This window comes from Nomia melanderi, chromosome 11, assembly GCF_051020985.1.
Source record: "Nomia melanderi isolate GNS246 chromosome 11, iyNomMela1, whole genome shotgun sequence".
In the NCBI taxonomy this organism is placed as follows: Eukaryota; Metazoa; Arthropoda; class Insecta; order Hymenoptera; family Halictidae; genus Nomia; species Nomia melanderi.
Genome location: NC_135009.1, coordinates 6,386,254 through 6,398,928, shown reverse-complemented (window position 1 = coordinate 6,398,928; position 12,675 = coordinate 6,386,254). Strand labels below are relative to the sequence as shown.

At 32.7% G+C, this 12,675-nt stretch overlaps 3 protein-coding genes across 3 annotated transcripts; all 3 read left to right on the top strand.

Moving 5' to 3' along the window:
* The first annotated feature begins 224 nt into the window (after nucleotides 1–224).
* Nucleotides 225–2,881, top strand: CCDC151 (Coiled-coil domain containing protein 151). Its single transcript, XM_031981034.2, has 5 exons — nucleotides 225–315; nucleotides 2,063–2,184; nucleotides 2,251–2,403; nucleotides 2,482–2,583; nucleotides 2,654–2,881. Exons 1-5 carry the CDS (start codon nucleotides 225–227, stop codon nucleotides 2,879–2,881), a joined length of 696 nt encoding a protein of 231 aa, XP_031836894.2.
* A 723-nt stretch (nucleotides 2,882–3,604) lies between these two features.
* Nucleotides 3,605–8,497, top strand: LOC116428863 (uncharacterized). The gene is made up of 4 exons (XM_076372224.1): nucleotides 3,605–3,915; nucleotides 3,984–4,128; nucleotides 5,169–5,321; nucleotides 7,973–8,497. The coding sequence occupies exons 1-4, from the start codon at nucleotides 3,605–3,607 to the stop codon at nucleotides 8,186–8,188; spliced, it is 825 nt and encodes a 274-aa protein (XP_076228339.1). The 3' UTR covers nucleotides 8,189–8,497.
* A 1,679-nt stretch (nucleotides 8,498–10,176) lies between these two features.
* LOC116428845 (ribosomal RNA small subunit methyltransferase NEP1) lies at nucleotides 10,177–12,010 on the top strand. The gene is made up of 5 exons (XM_076372022.1): nucleotides 10,177–10,288; nucleotides 10,451–10,752; nucleotides 11,122–11,365; nucleotides 11,471–11,679; nucleotides 11,777–12,010. The coding sequence occupies exons 2-5, from the start codon at nucleotides 10,609–10,611 to the stop codon at nucleotides 11,888–11,890; spliced, it is 711 nt and encodes a 236-aa protein (XP_076228137.1). The 5' UTR covers nucleotides 10,177–10,288; nucleotides 10,451–10,608; the 3' UTR covers nucleotides 11,891–12,010.
* The last annotated feature ends 665 nt before the right edge of the window (nucleotides 12,011–12,675 follow it).

Genomic DNA, 12,675 nt, shown 5'->3' with positions numbered 1-12,675 from the left:
AAATCCATTACATGAAAGTATTTTAATAGGTGCAATTAACAAGTTTTTAATTAGGACTTGAAGTTATTGAAAATGCTTGGTGCATTTCGAATAGCTCTAGTAAGGTGTTCATTATATCTTAACGCCCAACTATAAACGTCAAGCTTTATATAATCCCATCGCTAAGGCAACGCATTGTTGAGTCGATAAGCACCACGTGGATCTTCTAATACCTTCGAGACAACATGTCCGATCCGTTAACGCCAAGCGTCGAGAACAAGTTAAACGATTTAAATAAGAAAATCGCGGAAATCAAGAAGAAGATCCAGTTGTCAGGTAAAGCAGCGCGCAAAACCATATTACGGGCAGTAGTAAAACTATAATCAGTTTTCTTAATCATGGTTTAATATTCATATGTTTGCTACACCTCGGCGCGAAGAGATTAGCCTCGAAAAATAAAGAAAATTCGCTGGCATTTATTTCGCAAGCCAGTTCCTGATTACACGCGAAGATATATAAGAACACGTTTAACCGGAAAGACTAGAGCCCAGAAAGAAATGTTCACGTCTCATAAGTGGCCCCGTCGAAAAAAAGGAATTTTCCACTAGTTTATCGATATGTTGCTATCAAAACTTGAATTATAAAATGGATATTCCAATAAGCATTTCTATTTACATATGCAACCGACCGAGCATCGCCTTGGTTTACTATCTCCAGTTATGAGATACTACTTCCCTTCAGAAAATGATTTCTAATATTCATCGTTCACGATATTTTCATCCCAATGTTATCACGTGCGTTGATATAAGTGCAGTTTCTATGTTAAGCAGTCTTAATTTATAAACTTCGATGATATGCATAGTCATTTTCGCTGGAACTTTTTATATAGCCAGATAAACAAGATCATTTAAATCTCAATGTAATTAATCGGAATTTCATTAATCGGAATAACAAATTGAAACTGTGAGTTTTGAAAATTATTATTTGACACATTTTTTTCAACAATTAGACCATTGAGTAATGTTAATACTACAAAATAATGTCAAAATGTGTACAGGTTATGTTTGTACAACATACTTGAAACTTTCATAATGCTAATATACTTGACGTTAAGACTGTACAACGTCTAAGTTGACCATCGAAGAGACATCGCGACTATTCATCTCTGTCCCCATTCTTGAAATCGCCTAAAAGGACAACCGGCAACCTGGCATTAGCAAATTTCCTTAAACGTTCTTCTCTTTTAAGGAAAATCGTGACATCAATTTAAGTAATCTAGGTAATTCAGTTTTTTCAAGGTGTTCATGCAAAATACGACGATCATGGCTACAGGGATCGATCCATCGCAATCACGAGTACAGTCACGACTTGTATTTGTTTTATCCTTCGGCTATTATTATGAAAAACATTTTTCCTGGCTGTTTCGCAGCCTAATCGTGTCTCTTCGCGGCCGAATTGGCTAACCGCACTTTTTTCAAATTTAACAATTTTCATATTTTTAATATCTCCAAATGGCGAAGAACGGATTACAGTTGCTTACTTTCATACATATTATTGCGTCCTATATTAATAGTTTGTTCTGATAAATTGTAATTATTCTTCCAATTTAATCATTATTCAATACGTATTTCCTGATAAAATAAATAAAACAATTTATAAATCAGATATAAATAACAAATTTTTCTTATAAAAATGATACTATGAAGTACTAAATATGCTTCCATCTGAACTTATACTATTAAATTTACTTAATCCAACTTAAATTAATTTTAATTAACCCACCAAACAATTATTTTATATTCATTGTTATTATTATAATATGAACTTCCAATTTTTCAATTTATATAATCTTTAATTATTACATCCAACAGAAAACCACTTAAATTTTATGAAACAAAGAAAGAAGAAAAAATATGATATTAGTTAATACATATATTAATATGTATCAAAATAAAGAAGAAACAGTAAAATTTAATAAGAGGCTCTAATAATGCTGTTAAAACAAAAAAAAACGAATTCAATAAATATAAGGAATCTAATCTAATCTTTTAAATAGTACGATTCACGTAAATTTTCTTCATAGAGGGTCAAAGGAAAGCGAATTTCGAGGAGTACGAGGCAAAAAAGCATGAGCACGCGGAGAAAATTTCAGCTCTCAAACAGAATGTCAAGGAGTTGTACGTCGAATACGCGAAAACGAAAAACGTAATCGAAGAAACTCGAAAATCCATTCCCCGCGAGAAATTGAATTTAAAACGCCATACGTTTCAGAACGAGGGAAAATCGCAGACGGAGGTTCACATGAGTCGCGAGTCCTCGGCCTATGGGAAAAAAAGTAATTTAAGCGAGACAATTGCTAAAGCGCAGGAGGACAATGTACGCTTAAGAAAGAAACACGATCTAATTAAGTATCAGTGCGAGAAGGTAAGCAGCCAGATATTAATCTCCCGATGAAGATTTCGCGCGGGTGTGTAAGAATATTCCAACATGAATATCCCTTAGCGACAGACGAAATTAAGATCGCTGTTGGAAGAGTATGACCAATTAGTGAACGATAAAATGCAAAAATTGTTCAAGAAAAAGATGGATAATCCGTTGCGAAACGTGAGTCGAAATAAAGCTATAAGAATATTGCAATTTTTACGACTGCTTAAGCTCCTGCGTGCTTTCACAGAAAATCGTCAAACTGGAAGTACACTTGGAACACATTAGAATGAAACAGATAAAGGCGAACCTGACGCGAATGAAATATCGAGCCATGCGTTCAAATTTGAAAGAAAAATCTGTGTCGTACGCTTCCTCGTTGAAGAGTTTGGAAGATGAAATTAGAGAGCAAGAGAACGAAGTGAAACGTCTGCAGGCAAGGCATGAAATTAAACTGTATTCTTCGTTATCTTCTTAAAGATACCAAATCGACGTGAACTTTTATGTGTAGGCAGTGAAGGAAGAAGCTATTAAGTTAAGAAACAATACGCAGGAAACGTTGATTAAGGAAGAAATCGAAGTTACCAACTGTAGCAGGGAGCGAAATGCCGTTCTTGAAGAATACAGGTTCAAATAAACACAACTTTTCCAATCGTATGAATATAAATGTGGAATGTAAACGTTTATTCTTGTTACTCATTGCCAATTCTTAATTAAACTCTAACACTTTTTGCATTATTGTTAGTGAAAGATATTAATGAATATTTATTATAGATTTTCATAATTTCAGTGTATTAAGTTGCATTCAAATGTTAACTAACTTTATTGCGCACAGTATTGCGCACAGCACTCGTTAGAATGACGAGTTTCAGTTGCTTATTTCGCAGTTATTGATATCTTGAAAGTGTTAAATATACTCAATGATTTTAAAATTAAATACTTTCACCTATTGTGATGAATGTATGAAGAAATCGAGAAAAATCTGTCCCTACAATTTTTGTAAGGATTACATATTAATCGTATTAAACGTTCGGTAGTTTCACTGTTAAGAACTTCTTATTACAAGATACTTTAGTTCTAGTTTGCAAATACTGATAAAATTTCGCGGGGAAACCTATAGGACAGCCTGTATACGAGCAATCTTCATTTATACAGGCAGCGTGTACTGGAACGAAAAACGGAACTCGAGCGACTGGAAAAGATGATATTCCATTCACGTTTGCGAGATGATTTCGACACACGTGGGAAAAGCCGTGTGCAGACCACAGAGGACATTACCAAGGACGAGGTGACACGGCTGGAGGTGGCGTTCGCCAAGCTCTGCAGCGCCACCGGAGTGTCCAGATCCGAGGACGTTCTGAACCGGTTTCTGGGTCAGCGGGCGACCAAGGATAATCTACAGAAAATGCGGGTGGCCACGGAGCAAGAGAAAATGACCTTAGAAAAGCAGAGACAGGAGTTTATCGCCGAGATGGAAACCAGGAAATTCTCTGAAACAAAGAACGCCGAGCAGTGAGTCGCTCATCTCGCGCATCTCAAAGAGAAATTGAACCCGCGATTCATGAAATATAATGTTTCAGGAACGCGGAAGAAGTGGACAAATTAAACCATCGTATCGACGAACAACGAACGCGACAACGGAAAGCTGCGGAAGAAACGCGAAAAGTCGAAGACCTTCTTCAAGAGATCAGCGCCGTGTTATGGAATTTGTGCGATAAATTCCGGGTAAAAAATTATTTTAAATATATTCTTCCCGCGGAAATGATATTGAAGATAATTTGAACCATGAATACTTTTGAACTTCCGCTAACTTATTAATCAATTTTGTTTCACCTTTTCAGCAGTCTAATAATGTTCGCCATTTTGTTCTTAAAGCGTAGACGGAAGAATTCAAATACAACAGTAAGACTGTTACATAGATTGCAGGATTTATTCGTGGACGAAATGAATAATAAACAACAATAGATTGTACAATGAAACTATTGCATAATTAGTTTTTGTCCCAACGAGAGTTTTCAATTAACATGGAGTCGTTCAATAAACCGAAGAAATATCGCAGTAAATTAACACATCCCAAGGCGAAGAGTCCACAAAATTAAATCCCATCGGCCGGTGTCATGTTAAAATGGCCGATGGAAATACCATGTAAATCCTTAATTAAATTAGAGAAGCCGTCCTCAATGGCGTCTGCCACGATGGAGCCGTCTCGAGTTTTCATACCGACTATATTGTCTCTGAAGACTTAACACCCCTGACGCGCGTCCTATTCGCTGTTCATCCACCAATGAATTCCCTTCAACAATCTCTGACTGTAATTCTCACCCGAAGAAGCCGTTGTCCTACACATTAACACCTTCCAAGCTGATCGAATGTAAATACTTCGGTAGCACGTAAAGGAGCGAGAATATCAATTATTGATTCAATCGATCCCTAGAATCCGTACAGATAACCCTAACTCGTTAACTCGCCTTCGGTTTTTCTATTTCTTCTTTCACTTCGCTGCTAGGTGTCTATAAACATTGGAAATAGAAAAGAATTTGGCTAAAAGAATTTGACACGTAAAGACACGAGTTTTAACCGTTGGCTGTATCTTCTTCTTGGAAGATCAATTAAATTCCAACTATTTTCTTTTCCTTAAATTAGTGTGTATTACTATAGTACCTTCTCACTGTAGTTTACTTAAACGTACATGTGATTTTTATATTTCGTATTAGAAATATGAAATTTTGTTAATAATTAAATTTTCGCATTAAAATATTTTACAGGACATACTTGAAACGTTACCAGATAGTCAAGAGACATTTCAAGATCCTGTACAACTCATAGAAATAATAAATGATAAAGTGAATACTGTAATCGAATCTTTGGGCGGTCCAGACAAGTATCTTGAAGTTTTAAACGAAATACTGAGCGATAAGGTACGTTTTACAATTTATTACCGCATGAATAACTGTTGTAATATCACAGATAAGATATAAAATAAATCAAGTACTTTTCCGACTGTTGTGGGTCAAATCAAATACCTTTTCAAAACGGCAGTTACGGTGAATAGCTTGACAGAAAAATTGAATTAAATGCAAGAAGCACGATTATTAATATGTATATATTTGTAATATTTTGAAAACACAAAAAGGGTGGGGTTTGTAAAATGTTAGTTAATTGCTAAACAAAGAAAATAACAATATCTTCAAAATATTAGTAGCTAATTTAAATCTTGTAAGCCATATCTTTTCTCATTCCATATTCTGAACACTTATTTGTTACTACTTGAAGTTCTTACCAATTGAAAAAATTATTCAACGTTATAATTATTCTACGTACTATAAGAATTAAACATTAAACATTTTCTTAAATATGTTGAGATCAATGGACGCTGGAACATTTTAGCAAGCCGTTAACAAAATTTCGAAGTTCCATCCATGCAACAACTCATCACAATATTTAAAGCATCATTTGAAAGAAAATTTTCTAAATCCAATCTGTCTTAATAACTACGCTAATTGTAATACCTGTCTATTTTGGATTGTCAACAATGTTTTTTATTCCTAACTATACCAGAAACTCCGAAATATTCGAAGATTCATTTATTCTCAGTGAATATTCTTAGAACATTTTAGTACCTTGAGAAATTAAAGTAATTTCTAGAACTTCATACAATTTTCGAATGGTGGGATCCACATTCGGAAACTTTGAACATATCAGTGAACGATTAGAATAAATGTAGTATACAAAAAAGTACCAAATTCATTCTATGATATTTCAAAATTGGCGAGACAAAGAAAAAAAATAAAACAATGCAGACCGTGCTGAAAAGTCCTTAAAGGCGAACATCTCTAACCTTCGATTATAGAAATAGATAAATACTGCGAACCTTAAAAGTACATAAACACTTGGTAGCATACAAAAACCTTGAAAAATTCATTGTCAAAGTCGTTGTTTGTAGTGATGTATACATCGCGACAGGTTTCAATGTGTATATGGGTCTTAACACTAGATTTACCGACGCTTATGACACGCTACATTATATTATTCCCAGAAAAATAGGGGTCCATTCATATTGATCTCTGAAAATAGAGCTTCACAAATTGAAAATTAAAATATATCAAATCAAAATCGACTTACTCTTTTACTCAATGACGTTTATAAAATTTAATACCAATCAAATTGACGGTTTTCGTAAATCGAGTGTTAATGCCAGGGGTAGAAAATAATTACGACACCGTTTTGAGCTATATTGACTTCGGTTCCAGTTCTTCAGAACTGATATTATATCGGTTCCGTATCAGTTCTATAACTGTTATTTTTCGGTTCTGAAAGAAACGCAGAACCGAAATACAGAACCGATAAATAACAGTTATAGAACCGCTATAAAACTGATATAATATTGATTCCGAAGAACCGGAACTAAAACCGATGTAGCTCCAAACCGATATAGCTAATGACAGTTATGACTTTATTCCGGTTCTTCATAATTGCTTCAGTCGGAACGATATATAACAGTTTCAAACAATTATTTTCGAAACCTTTTCAATCCCTGGTTAACACAGAATGGCATGCTCCCAACACCTTGTCCCATGCTACGGCCCTGCAAGCAGGACCGTAGAAGGGGACTCGTAGCGGATTACAAAGAGTAGGTTCCCAGACGAAGACAAGCCGGAGAACGATCAAGCGAGCACGGACCGTCCTACGGTGCGCGGCACCTTGCTCCATGATTCGTACATGCACTGGATAGCGGAACCGATAGGTCTGAAGACTTGCAAGTACTTACAGCTGATCGCTTGCACATTGCAGCGGTGACGAAATTATGAAACCAAATAAACGTACAATCGAAAATGAAATAATTTAAAAAGCACAATGAAGTCTCAGAGTAAACACTGAGTAAGCTAAAAATATGATCTTAAACTACATTTCAATCACTGCGTCATCTTGATGATGATAAAGTCAATGTATTTAATGTTTACGTAAGGAATTATTGAAATTGATATTACATTAAAATTCATGAAAACAAAAATTCAGAGAGAAAAATAAAAAATAGGAACCATCTTTTTCTATCCTTGAACCTAGCTCATTCATGACCAAGAATAATCTGTGGCTAGAACAGAAGAACAGAATGGTTCTCCAAGTTCTAAAGAAGGGAACGAAATATTTTCCAGTGAGATCTGTAAAAATTAGATTAGAGTTTCAGTTTTTTCAAGTTCAATATGCCTAGACTATATTTTTTTATTATCATTCTTAATACAACACTATGTGATAATGTAAAATTAATTTCTAATTCCTTCATCCTCTTCTAAAATAGGTTATAGATAATTATAATATGTTTGTAACAGAATGTACTTCGAATAGTTCCTAATTATTTGTGCATAGATGCATTATTAAATTGTATTCTTTTTGTTAAAAATCCTACGAAATCAAACATTTTTATTCTAAATTGCAAACAAGGAATATAGAACTATAAGAATGTAGAAATCTTACTGTGTGTAGAGGTTTTGTTAAGCCCTTTACGATGTAACAATTATTACAATTTCCTATGCATACATTGCAAAATTATGTTTAAATTTGATTCCTTCAGATGGAAACAGCATCAATTGCAACAACGTCAGTGGAGGGAAAGGCAATGCGTTCAAACGAAGTACAACTTTTCTCAAGATTTCCGTCGTCAGCGACACCAGCCGCGGCTCTATCCGAAGATGAAGAGGACGTACCATCTAGAGGTGGTTTGAAAAAACAAGCACAACAGTTAGTTGACATTAAAAGTCGCAGAAAAGGATTTGCATTTAGAAGATGAATTTTTTGGCAATTTCAACCAATACCGGAAATACGAAAATATAAGTAAATATTAACAACTACTCCATAATCTGTATAAAATTTTCTTTCCACTTGATTATCAGATACGAAATTCCTATATGCTGTCTTATAATTTATTGCATTTTCTGCGGTGTAATTAAAATAAAACTAACGTAATATCAACAAAATAATTTTAAACTAAAATCACTTTAAATTCATAAAGTTAACAAAATTGTTTTAATGTTGACTTTTACTAAAACAAAAATCAATGGAATATTATATTGAGGAATACGGGTGTCCAATTAAAGAATGTGTATAACCTTCACGTGTTTCATCAGATTTTAGTATTAATGTTTTTAAAAATTGAAAGAATAAATATTGAATAATTATGTTATAAGAATGTCATTTATTATTATAAAAGCCCAATTAACCAGAAAACATTGTCTTTAATCATTGTTGCTAATCATTAATCCAATTCATGTATATGATTAGTTATTCAACATTATATTATTAATATATATATATATATATATATATATATACAGTAAGGACTAACTAGTAGATCTCTCACAGTTTGTGCCGACTATAGGCAAATTAAAAGTGTACAGGAGCAAGAGGATGATTTTGTTCTTGACCGAATCACGTAACAAAGAATGCAAACGACAAAGTGAGATATAAATACCATATTGACAACCATGTTCATGGTCTGTCCTTTTTTTACATTTTATCAGATTCGATTTAGTTTGCGTTCTTTGTTACGCGATTTTAGCTTACCAGTAGTCAGCATACACGTCAAAAGCATTGTTTACTTCTTCCAAAAATATCTGAACATTTATGAAACAAAATATAAACAATACGAATCAATCATCCTTTTAATAAACTTGTTAATAAAAAAACTATTTTTAGCATTTATTATCAGTACAATATGGTAGTATTCAAACATATACGATAATTTTAAATAAATGAATCTAATTGAGTAATAATACACGTATTTCGTCATCAAAGTGCCACCTGTCGTCAAATAAATGAATTGTAAATAGCAGCGTATTGAAGTACATGCTGCCATCTATTAGTGACACTTAATAATATTAATCATCAAAGACTTACGACGATCACTGCTGAAAGTCATCGATGATAAAATGTGCAGCATCGATGAGACACAGAATAGACTGGACATCTTATGAGATTTCGTGTTCGATAATCTGAAATACCGATTGTATAAAAAAAAGTTACGTTTCCTATGATGAAAAGTGGTGAATATAAGAATTACATTTAAACCGATGCATCGGTATATAGGAGACAGCAATTGTTGCAATCAGTGAAACTTGCGGAACCTAACAAATCTGATGAGATTAAAATTTTGCATATAGATCCCTTTTAGATAGAAACAATGTTTGTGGAAAGGATTAGAAAGTTAAGGTGCAAAACTTTGCAAAAAAGTGTTTTAGAAATTTCATGTCACTCCTTGTCATTTTTTAAACTTTTATGTTTAAATTGGCTTGATATTACAAATTTAAGACACAAAATTTTGCGAAAAAACATTTCAATTATTATTAAAACTTAAATCTTAAAACACTTTGTTCCGACATCTGGAAACCAAAAGTGACAAGAAATGTTTAACAATATACTATTTTACAGCGCCTTAATCCCTTACCTACCATTTTCACTATAATTTTCCCTGATGTTTTCAAGAATAGCTATGTCCGTCCGTATGCATCGTGAAGCGGTGCTTATCTTACATTATAACGGTAACGTACATATATACAGAGTGACATTACAATGGTAAAACACTTCTTCGCAAAATTTTATACCTGAATTTTAAAATTGCCAAAAATCTCTTTCGAAACACTGTTTTTATGCAAAATGAAATTATTTTCAAAATTTTAGCTCCATTGAATTTGTCAGGTTTTTGGAAGTTTCACCAAAAGAACACGCTTTTTATGTATTCATTTGTATTTATGTGAATTCTGTTGGTAAAGTTGTAAGTGAAACGAGAAGGATAAGATGGTCACGTACTCCCCGTCGTGTGACAAAAATTTACATTAAATGTACAGTTTCTCGTATCTCTCGTCCGTGGTCGAACCCGACATCGAAATAGTGGGTAAGTAAGGGAACTCAGAATCCACTGTAAAGGCGCTTCAATCATTTCTGAATTTCCAAGCCGGTGAAGCAGTTAATTTAGCTAGAAAAGTTTATAGTGTTGTTCTATGCTTATGGATTGTTTGTGCTTCTATCATAGACTTAAGAAAGACTATGTTTCTAGCACATGGCAGGATAAGAACATAAAATGATTACTACAACTTCCACTAGATGACGTTTCAAAAAATATTGTCTTGCTGAGAACTCGCCACATGGTTCACATGATATTGAATGTTTATAACCATTCTTGTAATCTCAATTCGTTTAGTAAACGTGTAGAAGATGGGTCAAAAACGTAAGAATCGTAATGAAAAGGATGATTTTGAATACGATCCACATCCTAAGCATCTTCAAATAGCTCATATAAAAAATCAAGAAAAGCGTTTAATTATTATTCTAGATAAGGCTCAATTGGAATCTGTGAAGGTGAGGTTATGTTTTGTTGACAATATTATAATGTTGTTTTTATTGTATTGTTACGCAAATTGTTTTTCAATTTCTTTTACTACTTTAAATATATTTTTAAAAAGTACTTAAATACTTTAATATAAAGGTATGTATATCCATTCATTTATATTATTTGAATTTTTTACATTAGTATTGTGTTCATGAGGATTTCTTTATAAGACAAATTTTTAAGTTTTTTTAAAATAAATCTTTAATGTTACTTATAAATGTAAAAAATTAAATTTTTTACTACTAGCAGTACTTATTAATTTTTTTTTTTTACATGTATGATTATAATATAATTTTTAAAAATATTATTCTTATTATTAAAATATTTTTAATTATTAGGTTGGAAATAGTTTTGAATTATTAAATTGTGATGACCATACAAGTATATTGAAGAAAAATAATCGTGATCCGGGAACATGTAGACCAGATATAACTCATCAGTGTTTATTAATGTTAATGGATAGTCCTTTAAACAGAGCTGGATTATTACAAGTTTATATCTGTACAGAAAAAAATGTATTAATAGAAGTGAATCCGCAAACTAGGATTCCAAGAACATTTAAACGTTTTGCTGGTCTTATGGGTAAAAAATAATATAACAAATTACTAATACTGTGCACTAAATAAGAAATTATGCATTTTATGTATTGGATTTTAAGTTTATTTTTACAACTTTTGTATTTTACAGTTCAATTATTACATAAATTTAGTGTTCGAGCATCTGATGGGCCAATGAAACTATTAAAAGTAATTAAAAATCCAGTGACAAACCATTTACCTGTTGGATGTCGTAAAATAGCAATGTCATTTAGTGCAAATAAGGTACAGAATCCACGTGAATTAGTTCTTCCTGATGAACCAATTGCTATTGTAGTAGGTGCAATGGCACATGGACAGGTATGTATTGTACATTCAACAGAAATGTTTCTAAATTATAGAGATTTTCTAAACCAAACTCATCCTTTCTCTATTAAATTCTTACTTTAAATTACAGGTAAAGCCTGATTATATAGAAGATACTATATCTATAAGCAATTATCCATTATCTGGAGCTTTAACATGCAGTAAATTGTGTACCGCATTTGAAGAAGTTTGGGGAGTAGTTTAGATACTAAATTGACTACATGCATTATGTACATGTAAATTACACGTGTTATATTTATTTTTGTATAGAATTATAAAATTAGTCTTACTAAATATAAAACGTAATAATAAAAATGATAAAATACTTTTGCAATTAAATATAAATATAATAATGTATTTTGATATTGTAATATTAAAATATAATAAATTGTACATAACTGTCATTCGTAACGAGTGGTGTATATGCATGAATGTCCTCATTCAAATATTTACGCATGGAAAACGGAAGAAGAAACTATTGCGCAATTCTCAGTGGAAAATCCTAAACGCAATGACTCATCAACATTGGTTTTTAAACGATTGGTCGACTCTACGGTGACTTTACTGCCATGCACCAATCGCTATTCAGAACGCGGCAAGCGAAATGGCGACCGGAAGAAAGCTACATATGCGCCATCAAATTCTTAATACTTAATTTCTCTTTTGACTTTCGTATTAAATTACGTCATCAACGCAAAAATGGTTGTCAATCCCGAGTATGCAGTACGTTCTTTTATCTTCATGCAACTTGTTATACGAAGATTTTACTCTGTTGTTTTCTAAGTCTTAAAAGCTATTACTTTTGTGATCTAACACTTTCACTCTCAGTGATTTTAGTTGAAATCGTGATGCATTGAAAAGTAATTCTACAACCGTCAAAGAGACGCCATTTTGTGATTTAGTGCCATTGTAGTTTGCATCAATGTGCGAAATGAAAATGTCTTGCAAATTCTAATTCACATTGAAATACTATTTCTTTTGTATTGTGTT